The 19,257-nt window shown below is 44.9% G+C and overlaps 1 protein-coding gene across 1 annotated transcript; it reads right to left on the reverse strand.

Moving 5' to 3' along the window:
• Nucleotides 1-12,548: 12,548 nt before the first annotated feature.
• CCDC184 (coiled-coil domain containing 184) lies at nt 12,549-14,444 on the reverse strand. The gene has a single exon (XM_047743487.1). The coding sequence runs from the start codon at nt 13,484-13,486 to the stop codon at nt 12,905-12,907; it is 582 nt and encodes a 193-aa protein (XP_047599443.1). The 5' UTR covers nt 13,487-14,444; the 3' UTR covers nt 12,549-12,904.
• Between the last annotated feature and the right edge of the window lie 4,813 nt (nt 14,445-19,257).

Raw genomic sequence — 19,257 nt, forward strand, 5'->3', positions numbered from 1 at the left:
GGGAATCCGGACAGGGGTGGGCGCGCGGGCGGAGTTATTCGCCGCCCGCTGCGCTCTCGCGCGAGAAGCCGCTGCCCTGCGGATCTCCCCTGCGGCAGCCTCAGCCATGGACCCTGGATCCCGCAGGCACATAAAAAGCCCCCAGGGACCGCGAAAACGTATGTGAATGCAACAACCAGAATGTAACGATCTCCCTGAAATGCGCGTCCCGTCCCAGCCCTCTAGTATATCCAGATGCAAATCCACTTGTGGGAGGGCGCACGCCCTCGGTCTGAAAATGTGGACAAGCAACCCAGGAATTCTAGCTGTGGTCCCACCTCAACCCGCCCTCAGGGTAACCTCACCTGGCGCTCCCTCCCAGCTAAAGCCGACGCCCGGGCTCGCGAAACAGTTCCGAGCTACACGCCCAAACTACCCATGAGGCCTTGGGCCCTCAGTCCCTTGCCGGAGCGGAGGAGATGGGCGTGGCCCGCGCTAAAAAAAAAAAAAAAAAAAAAAAAAAAAAACCCTGCCAATCAGTCTTCCCCTGCCTCTCGGATCACCGTTACAGCCACCAATGAGCGCCTTCTCCTTGGCCGCTCGGGGGAGGGACAGCGCTAACGCCAACACCTTGGGGAAACACGAGCTATTTGGGGGACTGGGCGGCACCCTGTCCTGCTGGAGACGCGGGTTTTAGGCCTAGGATTCCCTCGCAGCTGAGTGGAATTGTTGATAGGTAGAGTCCCTTTTGTTGAGGATGGGCTGGGATGACAGCGGAACAAGGCTGGAGGCAGGGCTGAGCGGAGACCTTTGCCAATCACAGCGAGTCCTCGTACCTCCTAGACTTGTGCACGGGTCCGTAGCCTAGTTCTTTCCTGGTGGTAACTCCTCTTTTAGCGAACTGAACACTTGTTGGGCTTCTCTTCCTTCCGGGACAGCGCCATTGTCTTCGGAACATCCTTACCTACCCTTTGCAGTTACTCCAGGAAGTCTTCCTTGACCGCTTCCCCTTTCTGGGTTCACTGGACTTTTATTTATGAGTTCCTGCATAACCTGTGCATTTTCCTAATCCTGTACTCTCATTTACTTTTCTGTCGTCGCCACTAGTTTGTGATTCACTTGTGAGGTTTTATTTTAGCACAGTATCTGGAGGTGTTGTAGCGCTATTTTCTCAATGAAATCTTAAGCAGAATGCTGATGTATTAACCAAATGACGAAACTCTTCTAGTAGGTGTAGAGAATGAGTGTCCAGAGCCTTGAACCCCCCCCCAAAACTCTTTTTTTTTTTAAGATTTTATTTATTTATTTGACAGAGAGAAATCACAAGTAGGCAGAGAGGCAAGCAGAGAGAGAGGAGGAAGCAGGCTCCCCGCCGAGCGGAAAGCCCGATGTGGGGCTTGAACCTAGGACCTGGGATCATGACCTGAGCCGAAGGCAGCGGCTTAACCCACTGAGCCACCCAGGCGCCCCAAAACTCTTGAAGCACTCATTTTTAGTGACCTAAGCTAAATATCCACTTTAATACATAGAAACATGGTTTACCCAGGGTGTGAAAATTAAACAAGTCCAGATCCTCTAGGAGCACTCTTAAAATCTCATTTTTTTGGACTTCCAATCTGATTGCACATTTGTTTTTATTTTCCAGTCTACAGACCAAGATATTTCTTTGCCTCCTCAGATCAGTTCCTGGCCCTCTTTATCCACGCAGCTCTGGGCCTGGGAAGCTGACCTGCATGGAAACATGTCAACAGATCCCCTTACCACTAGCTATCTATTGGGATTGGCGGATGAGTGTCTCGGCCAAAGATTAGAGAGGGAAGTAGGAATGTGAGGTTAGGCTAATTAATCCTCTAGCTCCCTGTGGAGTTGTGACAAGCTCACCTGAGTCCCTTTCTAAGATTTCAGCCCCTGTCATGTAGCCTTTTCTACCTAGTTCTCTGTTTCTAAGTTTTGAAACTGCTACCTCCATTACCTCCTCAGGCTTAGCCCTTCTAATACCAGATTTGGGGTACTGTGGCCCCTTAGCAATTTCTCTGCACCCTGTTCACATTGTTGTAAATAATTCTTTATGAAACTTTCAAACTGTCTTGATTTGAGAATGCCATTGTTTCCTGGGGATACCTAATACAAGACTGTTCTCTTACTGAGGCAATGAAAACAGTTATTTCAAACATTTGGAAGGCTATATGTTGTAGTAGAGAAAACATGGGCTTTGAAGTTAGAGAAAACAGAGTTTCATGTCACTTATTATTCATATTCACTTGGCACCTCTTCTGCAGTCCTATTAGTTGTGGTAGATATTTTAGAGTACGCTATAGCACACAGCCCATTCTCCAAGAACCCTCTTTTTCTCCCACTGTGGTGAGCCCTGGCAACCAAGTTAGTATCATGGAACACCCCCCGCCCCCCAATGTCACCACAAGCAGTGCAGTAAAGCTAGATTAAGTCCTCTTTCCTGGGAATTTGGAATTGGTATGCTGTGGGTTCAGTCATTTCTGGGCTGGAACAGGCAAACACGTGAGCTATGGAGCAGTTGTCTTCTTCCATGTATGTGAAGAAGCAAAGAAAGTTGGCAGGCGGGGAGAATAGGTTGAAGTCAGAGGACAGAGAGAAGCAAAGACAGATGACCATATTTTCAGAAAAAGAGCCTGAGATCATTGCTACCCTGGTTTCAGTCAGCTTTGGAGGACCAGCTGCATTCTTGCTCTTGGGTTTTGTGAGATAACCTTGCATCCTTACAATAAAGTTTTCTTCCTCAAAATTACTACAGATAGATTTATATTTCTTGCAACCAAAAAAGTTATTACAAAGAAAAAGATATTGCTAAGGTAACACCTACCTCAATGTGGTTATGGGGATTAAAAGAAATATTTCAAATGTGTAAGTCAGTGTCTCCAAAAATGTTACTTTCTTTAAATGTAAATTGTATCCCATGTGTTCAGAGCATCAGAGATATCTGTTCTTTGTTATTTCTTTTTTCAAATAATGAGCCCATTTTGCTGTCAGTATTTTTACAAGTTTTTATTCATTTCAACTTTTCTAAGTGTTGTTCTGTTCATGGTCTAGGTGCTGATAAATTTGTGTTTTTCTATGTTTTATTTTGAAGTTTTTGTCCCTTGAAGGATTGAATTAATCATACTCTTCAGTTCATGATACACCATCATGGTTGCTGCAAGGAAACACCCTCTTATTTAAATCTTTATTTCTTTATTCCGTCATTACACTCTATCTCCACTCCCATCCACAACCCCAACAATAGGCAATTTTCTAATGTGTTTAAATGTGTTCATAGAAAATAGTTATTATTCGGTAGGCATGTATTTTCAAATGTACTACAAAACTACTGAGTTATATGTCTATTTCTGTGTTTTATGTTTTTTGCTAAGCAATGTTTTTTTATCTCTATCCATCTTGCCAGATGCTGACATTTAATGTTACTTCACCCTGATGCCTAGTATTTCATGGTGTGCATTCGCCACATTGTACTCATCCACTCCTCCAGTGATGAGCACACTCATTGCCCATGCCACTACAAATAACCCTGCAATGAACATCCTCATTTTAGTCCCTTTCTGAACTTGTAAAGAATTTGTTTTATGTTACTTAAGAAAAGGACTGCTGGGCTGTAGGGTATGAGTCTATTTAATGTGTCAAGTAATGCCAGCTTGCTTTTAGAAGTGGCAGAAAGATGTCTTGCAGCAGATTTCCACATTGCTGACATCTGTAATCTAGATTTCTAGTTTTTGTTGGTTTGATAGGTATAAACTAATATCTTATTGTTGGTTCAATTCATATTTGATTACTAATAGTTTTGATCAAATTTCCATATGCATATTAGCTTTTATCTATTCTTTAAATTGCCTGTTGATATTTTTTGCACCTTTTTTTTTTAATTGGGTTGCTGTCTTTCTCCTGTTTTTGCAGGAGTTCCAAATATAGTCCTAGGATATTACATCCTTGTCAGTTTTAGACAAAGCAAATTATTTTCTTCATTCTGCCATCTACCTCTTAGCTTTGTCCATGGTGCCCTTTGTAGAACATAAATCTTTGTTTTGTTATTAAATCCCCCAGTTTTTGCCTTATGTTTGTACTTTTGAAGGTACTAAAATATGTGGACTACTCTCTTAGTTATGCCTATTCTCTGCCTTGCATCTCTAAATCTGAGTTTAATGACAAGGTCCCTGTGGTCATTCCATCCGGTCCTCATCACTGGACTCTAGAGTAATTACACTGACTAAATTTCATTCTTAGGTGAGCACCATCTTCCTTGAGCCTTTTCCCCCTTTAGAGCTGCAGGCTATGAAAATCATATCTTTTAGTTATGTGAAGTCAGACTTCAGTAGCTCTGGACTGCATCTCACCTGACCTCCTTGACTATCAGGAAGAACCAAAATGGCATAGTTAACTTTCTTTCAAGATCTTCTTCACCCTCATTTCGCTAATCAATTCCATCCTTGTGGATCAGAATTAGATCTAGAATCATCATCTTAGCTCTGCCGTATTCTTCCTTCTGAAGGATTATGTTACATTAAATCAACTTCTGGAACTTCATTGTGCCAATTTCATGATTTATTCCTGGGGCCTGTAATCCAGTTTATCTGTTGGGCAGACTAGCACATTTTTACTATGATGTCACTTCTTTTCCTCTCCTTTTATCTTCACCTAAATAATTCCTTTCCTGTGTCCATTCTCAAAGATATAAAATCCCATCTAAGAGTATCTTCATGACGTAAAGTGCTACTCTGACTTTCCTTTTATCATTTTCTTTTGTTTTTATTGTATTCTTCCTGCTTACTGTCTTTTGTCTCCTTCCTTCTTTCGTTTGGTCTTTACACTTTTTCTTCCTCCTTTCCTTTCTGAATTTTAGAAATGCTGAGAGTAGGGGCTTATAAATACTGACTTTCCGTAGATCACAGCAAAGAAGCCATTTCTGTCCCCATAGACATGCAGTTTGTATCATATGACTGCCATTTCCTTTCCAGGTGCTCATCAGAACCCAGTTCTTTTTATTTGGAACAATGTTCCTCACCTTTTCTCACTGCCATGTTCTAGTCATGAGTCCCATCCTAACAAGTTTCTTTATATCTGTGAGAAATTATTTTCCTCATTGTATAAAATCTCGTGTTCTATTTGTATATTACCCGTACTTTTTGCATTGGTGTAGAGGCCATAAATATTTATTTTTCCCAACCCCTTTCAACTTACTTTTTCCAGAGAATTATGAGATGCCAGCTCGGCTACTGCTTTTCCTCCAATGTCATACTTGATGTCCTCTGTAGTATAAAATTTTGTGGGTTTTCTTAGCATTTCTTTTCTTTTACCTTGTCTTTCCCACCAGTTGGCCCCAACACACACACACACACACACACACACACACACACAGAGACATACACACACCCCATTCCCATTTTAAAATTAAACTACTCTTCATTCAGTTGACGATGCTTACAGAAAACAGATTTTCCTTTCAATCTTCTGAGAAGCACTCTGTCCCAATTCAAGAACACATCATCCCCTTATCATTAAACTGTGAGCAACTTAAGGGCAGAGGCCATGACTTCTTCAAGTCTGCCCCAGTGCCTACCACCTTCCATGATACACAGTAGGCATATGGGAAATACTTGCTGGCAGATTGACTCAGCCGTGGTTCCCTTCTTGGATGTCTTTTTTCCATCATGCTTATAAGAATTATTCGCCTGCTATAAAAGGAATGTTGACTTGCCCTTTTTATTCTTGAAGCTGAGCCACCATAAGCTTCCCTTAGTATATTATAACCACTTACAACAAAGTAAGGCGCAGTACCATTTAAAGGGAGGAAAAAAACAACACTGATTTATATAATTTAGACAAATGGGATTCTGCTCCTAATACTATCATTAACTGTGCAACTTTGGGCATGTCATCTCATCTATTTCTTAATTATATGCAATGAGATCACATATATTCACTATAGGAGACTATACCTTTTAATAAGGTACTTAGGCTAGATATGAGGTAAATTTCTCCCCACTGAGGGGACTAAATGGAGAGAAACTATTCTCAGAATAAAAGGAAGAATTTGCTTGTTACTCGGGATCAGGGCAGAGGAGGATGAGAGTAAAGGTGGGATAGGGTGAAGGAGCCTTTAAAAGCAGAAATTCCTCAGTGGGACTTTTCCTTGTGATCACTCCTCCCTCTATTTTTTTTTAATTCAAATCTATAGTAAAAGTTTTTAAATGCCTAGTAATGTTATATTTGTTATTGAAACCAGTGAACAGGCTGGGCTGTTTTATGTGTCCCAGAGCTGATAAGAAGTCAAACTAAGGTGGCTTGCATGGACTCAGGTGTGTGGATGCAGAAAAAAGCAGAAGCATAATAAACCATAAGATATAATAGAAATTGTATGGAATGCTGTGGAATTCTCAGAATTTAGCATTGGAATTTGAGCCAAATTTAATCAGATACTTTAAGAGACAAAGCTATATCTTCAGACATCTGAGTTATATATAAAAAGCCTATATGATCATCACTAAGATTTCTTTCAGCAGTAACATTTTTGAAGATTCTAAGAGATGGGAACACATTTTTTTATTCCCAGCTCTAAAAATCCTATAATTTTTAATTTATGTATTTAAGGTTCAAATATTCATTTCCTGCCTATTATGAGAAAGTTTCCACTCTATTGATTTCATCATTTGCAAACATTCTCCCTCTCCCGCCTCCCCATTTTAGCATTTCTGAAATGGGATGTGTCTTATAATCAGTAATCAATGTCATCTTACAATTACTGTTGGCCAAACAGCAGTTATGACATAGTTGCCACTGCCTACACATGCCTGAGCCTAGTTGTTATTCTAGGTAGTATGACTGCAAATCCACAATCCCTTGATGTTTCTGTTAATTAACCATTCAAGGACCATTCAAAGGAATGTTAGTCCTGGTTGTTGTCTGAACATATTCCTTGAACACTTTCTGACAAGATAAAAAAAAGTCCCAGCTTTAAAACTTGCCGAATAGGTTTGTGGCCTGGAAGAAATTGCCAGAGACAACAGTGAAGCTCTTTTTTTTTTTTTTTAAGAAATGCTGCTTCAATAATACTCAAAATGACCCAGAGAATATAAACGTTTGGAAAAATAGAGACATCAGCAACCCTGAGTCAAAAGTGATTCATAAGTGTTAGACTCAATATGAAGAAATTATAAGAATTCCATAATGACTTTGAATTTGTGTGCATCATAGTGATACAAAAAAGTTCTATTTCTAAATAAGTCTAAATGAGCTCTTTAAACAGACTGAAAATTTAAAATAAAAGTGATAAAGTTTAGTTGACAATATTTTTTTATAATAGTACCTAAAATGATGTGTTACACAATTGATGGTGCTTTAAAGTCAATAAAATAAGGTAAATACTTAAGAGACTATAAAAATGAGAAAGAAGTTCCAGCCCTCAAGATAGTCATAACCTAGAAGAGAGAATAACAAGCACATTAAATAACATAAGTAAGGAAAAATATAATAATTGTCCCCAAAAGAAGTAAGATCTGGATATTTTTTAAAAGATTTTATTTATTTATTTAACAGAGAAAGAGAGATCATAAGTAGGCAGAGAGGCAGGCAGATTTTTTTTTAAAGATTTTATTTATTTATTTAACAGAGAGATCATAAGTAGGCAGAGAGGCAGGCAGGGGGAAGCAATCTCCCCGCTGAGCAGAGAGCCAGATGCAGGGCTTGATCTCAAGACCCTGAGATGATGACCTGAGCCAAAGGCAGAGGCTTAACCACTCAGGTGCCCCAAGATTTGGATATTTAAAGGAGGAAGAGATATTGGGAAAGGCTACATGAAAGTAGTAGCATTTGAGAAGGGCCACAAAGAATTGGTAGGATTCCAACAGGCAGAAACAGAATAGAGTGGGAAAAGAATGAACAAAGAATCAAGGACCAGGAGGGACTCATCCTGTCTACTGGTCCAGAGATTTAAAAGAACTGGGATACCCTTGGGAATCATTTCTAGCTGACTGGATGATACAGGCTTCCAAAGATGGAAAGGTTGGTTAGAAAATGTACCTAGGAAATAAATGTATGGGTTTAAAAAAAGTATGTCAGGGTCTTATCCAAGGGAACCCTGACTTCCTACAACCACTGGATTTTATGCTTAATTCGGGAAGTAGTGGGGACATGATGCAGATTTCTGAGGAGAAGGAGTGCTCAGAGCTGTGGTTTAGGAAGACTAATCTTCAGGATTACAGGTGTGTGAGAAGCCAGGGGAGACCAGTCAGGAGTTTACTGCAGTTGGTTTTTATATTGTTCAAATACATTCTATTTATTCTGTTTCCTCCGCCACCCACTATTTGGCAAAGGGCCAGGCCTTTAGTAAGCAGTTGGTAGCGCTTGCTGAATGGAAAGCCATAAATTCACGGAGGGTCCCCTTGTAATGTCCCTATTCCTCACTAGGTGGCGCCAAGACAGCACCATTTACAGAGCAGACTGCCTTTTATAAGCACGGTGCTTCCAAGGAGAAAGGCTGTGTTTCTGTGAGGGAATCCACCTTCTGGGGACAATGTGGAAGTTGGGGGAACTGGTAGTTGGGAAAACAGACTGGTTATTATTCCTTTTATACTTCTATTTCTCCTTTTATACTTCTATTTCATTTCTTACTGTCGAAAGTATCTTGGCTGAATTTCTATCCCTAGTCATGTACATGTGGAAAGATGCCTAGAAAACCTGCCTTTTCAAAGATGCGAGCCATTGTCCATCTTGCCAGAAGTATAGAATTACATGTATTGTACTGTTCCTTAGTTCTGGGAAAACTTCTAGGGGAGCCATTTCATTGCACATAATCAAGCAGAGATCATAAGTTGACCCTGAGGCCACACAAAAGTGCATATTTATGTTAGAGGCCATTTTGCATCTCTTCTAAAAATAATTATTTCTCTAGAACAGATTTTACTTGTACCAGGCGACAGTTGTAGCTTATCTCTATGAAGCTGTATGTCTTTTCATTTTGAGATTAAGAGTTAACCCTGAGAGATTTCCCTTAGACTGGTGAGAGATAGAAGTGCCAGAAATGGAAAGAGTTATGACGAGTTACACACAGCGTGGTGTTAGGCGCAGACATAAAGTGCAGTGCAGAACTTTTGGGGGGTGAGGTGCACCTCTTCACCCATATTCATCAGCAGTGCTCGGGCAAATTCCCAAGTACAAAAAGACTTGGAAATAATGGGAGACAGGATTCTTAGCACAGGTGTTGATATAATTTGAATTTGTTGAATAGGTGGTGAATAGTCAGATTTATATGAAGATTTCAATTCACTGTGGCAAATGTTCTGGAAGCCCCAGGAGGCAGGGGTGCCATACAGTACTGGCTCAGCAGGGTCATCTCTGGCTTGGTATTCTTCAAGCTAAAAAGTTTCATTCCTCTTCAGCTCTGCGACCTTTATTACTTAATTCTTATCTTTAAGAATTAAGTTGAAACAACAGAAGTCTCTAGAGAATGTTCATATTTACACACTCTTGCATTCGATTTCAAGAGACTGTGGCCTCTGGAAGTTCAATAATGACCCTGTCCATGAGTCCCAGGTTAGATGTCTCACCTGAGACTCACTCATCAGGAGCATCCCAAAGGGGAAATGCAAGGGAAGGATGGGGAGAAGGGAGAAATAAGGTGGTGGGAGGCCAACCTGTGCTGGACCCCTAGGAGATCCCGGGACAGGTAACTTTAAAGAGCTGAAGAATTGTTTTTTTCTGCAGAGATTTTTATCTGGGCTTGGGAGGAGTAGCTAGAGAACTTCTGGGAGGTCTTGGGCTAAGGGACTTATGACACATTTAGGACAGTGGGCATAGGAAGGGGAACTGAAATGGAGTCAAAGGGTAAAGAGCTCAACCCAGACCTTTCTATAGAGGCTAAAGGGCTTAGCTGCCTTGGGATTCCTGTCAGACTCTGCAGAAACTGAGCTTTAGGGAACAGGAAAGAGGCACAAGAATGGAGCAGTGTCAGAGAATATCCAGGAGCACTGGCTTCTTCCTTTCAAGGAGCAGGTCCAAAAGGCCGTCTTCTCAGTGCCATTATTATATTATCATCCACTAGACTCTGATGAGGGCCACAAACTAAGACTTGAACTGCAATTTCTTATTCTCATCAAGAAGATGAAAAGGGACTAAAACTAATGTTATTTACTTTTCAGGACTCTTAGATTGACTGAGGAAATAAGGGACCTGAATATCTAAATAATAGAGCAATTAGCACAATAGTTCCAATTTAGGGTTCTTTAAGTCAGAAAACCTGGGTTTAAGTCCTGGTTCTGCCAAGTACTAGCTGTGTGACCTTGAGAAAGTCTTGGCGTCTGTTTCTGGCACTGTTAAGTGAAAATAGAAATAGTGTTTACTTCTCACTGGAGATGAAATTGGGCAGTGTCCAGCACATGGTACGTGCTCAGTAAATAATAGCTATCATTGTTATTGGTGCTGAATGCTGTAAATATAATAGGAAACTATCTCCCAGCCTTTGGGGATACTTCAACACAAATATACTTTAATTGCCCTCTCTAGGGCCCCACCACCCATTCCCCAACAACAGCAACCAAAGCTTCCTTTGGTCATTCTATACAGGGTGGCCCCCAAGACCTTTTTGGCCCATAACTGCATGGCATTTATGATGAAAAGCCCCATGTCACCTTGGGAATTTCATCATCCCTCTTTATTTGACTATCCTAAAAGTTAAGAGTTATTTAGATGGGGAGGGATTAATATAAAAAGAGAGCTTCTAGGACCTTCTCTAGGTTGTTTTGTTTGCCCAGAGGACCCAGTCACTACCATCACCACCCCCATCCCAAGAGAACTATTAAAAAAAACTAACATTTGCACAAGAGTTCCTACAGGTCTTAGATATTTTTATCCCCAGCAACTTCTTGTCCCCATTTTACACAGGCAGAAATTAAGTATCAAGCAGCAAACCAAGTTTCAAACAGTCATTCAGTGTTGGAACTGAGATTCAAACCCAGATCTGTGGTTCCAGTGCTCTTTCAACCTCTCCGCAGCAACCAGCAGCAAGAACGCAGGTACACATACATACACATATACTCATATGCACAGCACACACACACACACACACACACACACACACACACAGCCCTCCAGCTCATTCGTCTTCCCAAGGGCAGTCCTGGGAAATTCCATAGCCCAAGGGAGCAGACGAGAGCTGATGTCAGTCTAAGCTCCACAGGGAATACCTTACCGGCATTCTCCACTAGAGGCCCAAGGCAGTTACTGTGGTTTCTTTTGTGATGTGTCACTCTATTCCAGAGATCCAAGGCAATCCCTCCAGAACAATACCCACAATACCCAATCCCTAACCCTCCCATGGAACAGGTGTCATGCCTGCCCTTCCACAGCTCAGATTTGGAAGTCATCTCTCAGGGAGCAGGCGCTTCACTGAAGTCACTTGCACATCTGGAGTTCTGCTACTAAAAACCGGAAGACTCAACACAGACGCTCTCCTTCCCCCCATCCAACTTGAGTTCATGGTCCGGGATGCAAGGGAAAGTAGATGGAGCTGGCAATGCACGTCCGGACCAGGGCAGGGTCAGTCAACTCCTTGGAACCGGAGGCAAGGAGAGAGGAGGGAAGGCATGGTCCCTGCAATTCCCCCCTAAGCCCTGGTCCATATAGTGAGCCCAGAAGCCCCACCCTGACATCCCCCTAGTACCAGTCAGCAAGAAGGGGAGATGACGCCTCTTTATTAAGGTTAACACCAAGGAAAGCATTGAGAAGGAATACACAGCGGAGGAGAAAGGGCACACAAAGTTACTACTTAAGGAGGTGGGAGGGAGGCACATCAGTTAAGAACCTCAGGACAGCCACATGCTCCATGCCCTGGTTGTGGGGGGAAAGAGGAAAGGAGAGGGGAAAGCGCCATGATAGCCTGGGACTCACAGAAGGGTTTGAAGCCCCCTGAACCTAACACCAGAGCCACAAGCCCTGCCCCTCAGGGCTCACACACTACTACACAAGTCAACACACATAACACACACAGGACATTATGGAGGCAACACCGAGAGGCAGCGGGCAGGGACAAATTGACAGGAAAAGGAACTGAAGTTAAGCGGGTATAGCCAGGAGAGAGACAGTTTTTGGCTGCGGCCCCCAAGAGTCCCTCAAACGTCCCCTAAATCTGGGCTGCTGCTGAGCACCCCCCAAGTCTCTGCCTGTGTACTGGGCTCTTTGTTCTCTAAGCCCCAGTGGGTGGATAAAGCAATCCCCGATGAAGTCAGTGACAAGGCAGGATCCGCTCTGCATGCAAGAATCCTAGAGGTTGAGCTATTATGTCTTCATGCACATTCATAGCCAGCTCCTCCCAGCCCAGGGGCCCTTGGAACCCCATTCACCCAGATTCCTAGGGCTGCAGTTCCCTCCTCAAGCTTCCTTTACCAATCAGCAGCCGCAGAGATCTGTGAGGGGGAGAGGCTTCTGCAGAGCGCTGAATATCTTGGATTTCAGCAGAAGGGTAAATTTTCTGTTGCCAGAACAGAATACCCCCAATTCCTTAATTTCTAGGTAAACCGTTAGAGATTATTTGCCATAGTCCTAGATAAGTCCTTTTTCAGAATAGAAAAAGCAGAATTTTATTTACACAATTCAGGGGTTCTCCTGTTGGCTGGGGAGGGGGAATGGGCAGGGTAGGGGATGGATGGGAGTCCAGAGATGGGCGCTTCCTCTCCCGGAACCTCACCTTTCCGCAGCTTGCTTTTGTCTCCCTTAGATAGGCAGAAAGAATTCTTGATGCTCCCAAAGTCCTTCACCCTATAAATCCTTCCTCGAGGGAGTCACTCTGCCTGACCCACAAGAGCAGCAGTCGGAGTGAAGCATGCTGCACCGCACCGTTCAGTCCCCTCGCGTCATGCACTCGGAAACCCAAAGCCAGCCCAGGAAAGTAGTGCCCCTCGGAGTCCCCTCACAGAGAGGCCTCGCCCTCCAGCTGCAGCAGGGTAATGTCGGGCAGATCGAGGGGCTCCACAAGTGGCCCGTCCCCCCCAAGGAGACCAGCACAGGGGCTCTCGGGGCGCTCACAGTGACTAGTGGGTGTGGCGGAGCTGGGCATCTCCTTCTCTTCATCGTCGTCCTCGTCCTCAGGATCGCGACCCAGCAAACCGCTGTCCCCGATCCCAGGCGAAGGGGTCTCCGGCTCTTGGGGGGCACCCCGGAAGCTCCCCTTGCCGCCGACCACGCCCAGACCGCCCTGGCGGGGCGCCGTGGTCATAATCTGGCACATGGAGACGATGGCCCGCTGGTTGGCGCACACGTCGTCCGAGAGCACCTGGATGTGCGAGGCCTGCTCGTCCAGGGCCCCCCGCATGGCCCTCACGTCCTCAAACAGGGCCTGCAGCTGGGCCTTCAGGTGCTCCATCAGTTCCTTCATGCCGCCGTTGTACTCTCCGGAGATCACGTCCCCCACGGCCGGCACGGTGGACACCTCCAAAGGTGCCGGCATGTCGCCGCCGTCCTTGGTCATGATCTCCAGCGGACCGTCCTCCATTGAATGGCAGAAGCGGGCGGTGGCGGCTCTGGGTCCGGTCCAGCCCGGCCTCCGGGGTGGGGGGAGGGACAGGGATGGGGGACAGGTCCCCGGAGGGGCGGGGAGGAGCCGAGGGAAAAGGAGGCTCCCGAGAGGGGCGGGGAGCCGACGTGAGAAGATGAGTCCCGGGCGGAGGGCGCGGGCAGGATCGGGGGAGGCCGGGAAGAGCCGGCGGGACGAGGACCCGGCGAAGAGTCCCAAGTCGGCGACTCTCCGGCTTGCCCCGGGGCGAAAGCGCCCAGACCCGCCTAGCCTCCTGAATTGAGCCCGTGTCAGCGCCTCCCTCCGGGCGCCACGAGCTGCAAGTGCCCGCGGGTTCTCTGGGTCACAGAAGCTCTCGCGGAGGGGTCCGGGTGGGGGCCAGCAGTGGGTACCAGCAGTGGGTACCGCTCCGGACTACCGCCGGCCATTAACGGGCAGCGCCCGCGAGTGTGGTTGGAGTGGCAGGGGCGGGTCTCCCAGCGGCGCCGCGGATGCTCCTCTGTTTCCAAGGCGACGCACGGCACGTAAATGACGTGTATCTCCATGGCAACCAGGAAGTGGAGAAGAAAAGGAAGGATGGTTGCGAAGCTGCAGTGGGGCTCTAGAGTCTGAACTAGCGGGTGGGGCAGGAGGGGAGGAGACGCTGCAGTGGCCTCAGCTGAGTGGAAAGAGCGTGCAGCTGCGATGCTTAATAGGGAAGCATGAGAGAGCAGTTTGCTGCATAAACCTCCAGGTCAGGGAGAACTCGTCCCTCCCCCAGTCTGGGTACTAGACCCTGAGCGCAACCGCCTTGCAAGGATTTTTCACCCACCCGCAGTCCTTTCTCGGAGGATGGCGCTAGAGCCGGGTCTTGTTACTCTGTCCTCCAGCCGTCCGCAGGAAAGCAGAGAGGGTAGAGAGGCCAGCGCTAATAATCCCAGACCTGAGCTGGGCGCGGTTGCGCGCTGGGGCGGAGTAGGCCCCGCCCGGCCTCCGCGGTACAGAGGGCGGGGAGGGCACTGAGGAGGCGCCCGCCTTTCTCTTCGGCTACTGCAGTAAATCACCCCTCTCCCTGCAGATCGCACAGAAGCTAAGGAAAGATAGGATTCCCTTACATATGAGATGAGACCCAACCGTTCCTACCCTGGGCACGGGGAATTTTTCCAGGATGATGAAGCAAAGTACTTAAGTTTTGAGAACGAAAGCTCCTTAAGGGCAGAGGTTTGTCTCCACGCCCTCAATCACGGAATTTCCAGCACCTAAAATAGTGCCTGGCACGTAGTAAATAAAAGCTCTATGTATTTATTGAATGAATACTTTAACAGGAACCACTATGCTCCCATTCCCTCATCCAGAACTCTCCAGCCCACACACAGCTGATGCTTGGGGACCTGAATTCAATTTTGTTTCTGCCTTTTAATTCAGAGAACTTGGATAAATAATTTTCCTGATCCGTTAGGGGATTGGGCTGGGTAATCTATAATATTATTTCTAACTGAATAACACTCTGCATTAGCTCACAGGTGAAAGGGTAAACTGTTGGCCATGTGTGGAAGGGATGGGTGGGGACAGTGTGCGGTACTGCAGTTTCCCCTCCACAGGCCCAGTGTTCATGTACAGACACACTTGAGTGCCTCAGCCTTTGTGACAACTCCTTTCCCTACTGGAGAAGTGGAGTGGGAAAGGAGAAGAGGAGGAAAACTTTAATATATTTACAGATGACTTGAGACTGAGAAGCAAAAGCACCTGGGCAGCAGCATACTAATTAGTAATGACCCTAGTAAATTGGGAGAAGCCAAGTGGTCAGAAACTAAAAATGAATTTCATACGAAGAAATGACTCTTGTGGAGAAACAAACTGTATCACTTCAAGCTGGGGGAAAGCTAGGTATGGGTGACTGTTTTGTACATCCTGAGTATGTTACCTTGAGATTTCCCTGGTGGCCTGCTCTTATAAGGAAGAGTGGGGCTAGCCCAGAGAAACCTTTGTAGCACTAAAGAACTGTTTGGTTTATGTCTATTTTACTATTATTAAAATAGAACTAAATGGGGGAAATAACCTAAACAGCAGGAAGTTTAACCTAAGGCACTGCTGATAATATTACGCAGCCATTAGAAATTTGATTTCCCAAAATAAATACGTGAACAAACTAAAAACCCTACAGTATGATATTTTCTAAAAACAAATGATTTGGTCCTATTTGCTTGCTTATTCCTTCTTCTTTACTCCACCAGCTTGTGGCGCTCTCACGTTGGTTGTCATTCCTACCTCCACCCTGTTCAAGGGTTATTCCCAAAGCTTAGGAGAAGACAGAAATGCTTTTCCTTGGTTTTCCTAAGCACAGCTGAAGTGGGCTGGTATTTACAAAAAGACTTTACCAGAAAAATATAAGAAAACTAGAAACAGAGACACACACACACACAGACACATACACACACACACACACACACACACACACACACAAGGCTGAGCTTATACAGCATAAGTTTCTGATCTCATATTATAGCAAGCATGTTCTCAGGGCATGTGGATTCAACCATGCTGTTCATCCTTCTCTGGAGAGCTCTGCCATAGCCAGAAAAGATAGGACTTCCGGGTTTTTTGCCTGGGTCTGTTACTTCACATTCTTGACCAGCACTTCACATGAACGATTTCAGCTTGCCAATGTTCTCAGCCTTCAGGTGGGTCCCTGCCTTCTACCTGTAAAGATGACCCTGCCCCTTGTATAGGAACTCACATCTTAGTATTACTCTTACATTAAACATAGTCCCCATACAGTAGGAGCTGACTTATGTCATCATAAAGGGCTTTTTGCCACTATTGTTGAGGATACCATGTATGTCAAGTCTTTCAGCATAAGATTATATCATGCTGCCCAGAGATGCTGGCAAGAAGTCTGCTGAAAGTATAGGGGGTCTGAGCCTAGAGGGAAGGGAAATTATTGGAGAAGCACGAAAGAACATAGGAAACAGGTGCAGAGATCAAGGGGTGTGGCTGATCCAGTCAAGTTCCAGGTCAGACATTTGAGAGCCAAGGGTAGGTGGGAACTGGGGGAGTCGACTAGTAACAGGACTTGAAAATGTGAGGAGGAGACAATTGGTGCATCAGATTCAGAACCAGATCATTTTAGGAATTCTGTGTGAAATGGAACTAGGAAAAATAAAAGTGTCTAGCCACTGAAAAATAAGGGGGACAGATAGAGAGAGCAAAGAAGCCTCAGTTTCCTGGTGGGGTTTCAGGGCTGGGACCTCTGGATGCCAGTACCCCAGGGTTTGTTGAATGGATCCAATCCCAAGCAGAAGGAGGCTCAATGGGTACTCTGACCATGTCATTAAAGTATTCACACATAGCATGTATGCCCTATAGCAAGAAAAAAAAAAATAACCCCTTCTGCTTCTTGCCTTTCTTTTATCTTCAGGGAACCACCCTAGCTGTTCTATTCCTTCATCCCAGTTTCATGAGCCAATGGGGGGAAGAGATTCCATGGTACATAGATACAGGTCTCTGTCAGGTACACTTAGTTCCAAACATCACATTCTCACTAGAATTGTGATTCTTAGTAGTTTCCGCCATTTTCTTCTATCTGGCATCCAGTTTATCTCCAGTCTATCTTTTATATAGCTGGTGTACTTTTTGAACTATAAATTCAACAGCTGTGAAGAAGATGCTGTCTTGACCCAGATCAAGAGTGATGATCAAAATCAAGGCAGAGCTGACTGCTATTCTTAAGGTCCCCGATCCCAGACGGTGCTCTCCAGATGTAACTTTTATTGCATTGAGTTGCCTTAGGGCCCATCTCAGCATGATATCACATTCAAAAGAAACACATCCAACAACCAAAAAACTAAAAAGCACTTTATTTTTATTATAGTCCCTGGGAAAACTCTAAAGGAATTTGCATTCTCGGCACAAAGCAAAACACCTTAAACTTTTCGTCCCTCCTTCTCTACTCATCTCACACATCCTGACATAGCTGTAGCTCCTATTCCCTCTCCTTTCTCTGCAGACACCCCCAAACTTTCTCTCAAGTCTGTCCCTTGCTTTCTCACTCACCTGCTTACTTCTCCTCTTGGATATATTCTTTTTCTCTTCCGTGAGAAGGAATTCCTTGTCCTTGTTTCATCTCCTTTGATTTTGCCCTCCATTCTGAGCAGGTACTCGGAGCACCAGCTGTCAATGACAGAGTCTCTTCCTAGAGGGCAAGAAAGACTGAAAATACTCATTCTTGTAGGTTTGGTCTGTCGCATAGACTAAATATTCTCATCATGGGAGGGTGGTTTGTCTGATATTACAATCTGTTTTGCTCATTTCCTCTACTCTTTTTTTTAAGGTTTTATATATTTGAGAGAGAGTGAATGAGTGAGAGAAAGTGCAGGGTCAGAGGGAGAGGGAGACGCAGGTTCCTCTGCTGAGCAGAGGGAGCCCCATGGGGGCCTAGATCCTAGGACCCCAGGACCTGGGATCACGATCTGACCTGAAGGCAGACACTTAACCAACTGAGCCACCCAGGCCTCCCCTCATTTCCTCTACTCTTATACAGAGAAATGGACACGGGAGTTTGCAAGGACCCCAAACTGTTTTGAGCCCCTGGCTGGAAAGGGGGTCCAAATGTCCACAGTCTAAAGAGCTCTGTTGTCATAGACATGGCCATGAGGTGAGCCACACACACACATCCTCACCAGAGGATGAAAACCAGAGCAAGACTTTCAGTTGCTTGTTCTGTGTCCTCAAACTATTTTTAGGAATCTTTAAAAGGCCATCTCCTGCCCACACATTTCTTTCTCTTCCATAATAACTTTATTCAAAGCAAGAATTCCTTCTTGGGGAGTCTGAAATTCCACTGAAAATCACCTGTCATTCCAATTAAACCTGTTGTGCTGGTGTTTGCCCTATCTCCCCTTTCTGCATTACCCGCTGCAACAGCTGCTTTTGTGTCAACACTTGCAGAGGCCTTTCCCCCCTCATTGGATAGTCATTTATCCTGTGCCCTCTGACAGGTCTAGTTCCAGTCCAAGTGTTGCAGGGTAGTTGGCCACAAACTGCCGTTCGGAGTTCTGGAGCCAACCGTGATGTCTGGTACAGGGTCTCATGTACCTTCCATCCTTACTATATATTTTCTGCCCCCAGAAAGTTGCCAACAGCCCAGGGACTGGTTTGGCCCCAAGTCACAATCTTCATCAGGCACTGACATGCTTTACTACCGGAGAACACTCTCAATTTTTGGTGCCATGGGACAATTTTGCTTGACAAACTCAGAGGAAATTATGTCCCAGCATCTGGACAGGGTATGCACTCTGGTATGTCTGCTCTTCCATTTAGAGGAATTTTTAGAAATTCAGTGTTCCTTTATGCTGACTTATGCAAACTTCCAGGCCTCTTCTCACCTGTCATGTCTTGAGGAAGTCTGAGGTATTCTATCATAGACAATTCACACAAAATTGTGTAGGTCTTACTGATACATCTAGTTATGCTCTCTCTATACCTCTTAGACATCCTAAAAATACTATCAAAGGTAGTTTTTACTTCTCTTTTGCCATGAGGTGGTATCCCAAGGATAAGCAAGGCACTGCCATCTACAGTTGAGCAGCAACTGTGAGGGCGCATTGTGCTTCTAGTCAACACACATAGACAGGAACTACACTAGTATTCATGATGGTGAATACTATGAAATGTGGATCAACTTTTGGGGACACACTTGGTCCCCAAAAGTTGATCCACATTTCAAAGTACTGAAGCAGTGCTGGATCTTATGCAGAAGTGAGGAGAAGGAC

Source organism: Lutra lutra, chromosome 8 (genome assembly GCF_902655055.1).
Source record: "Lutra lutra chromosome 8, mLutLut1.2, whole genome shotgun sequence".
NCBI classification, from domain to species: domain Eukaryota; kingdom Metazoa; phylum Chordata; class Mammalia; order Carnivora; family Mustelidae; genus Lutra; species Lutra lutra.

Coding starts and splice junctions, on each gene's coding strand:
- CCDC184 (XM_047743487.1), bottom strand. CDS start 13,486: ATGGAGGACGGTCCGCTGGAGATCATGACCAAGGACGGCGGCGACATG.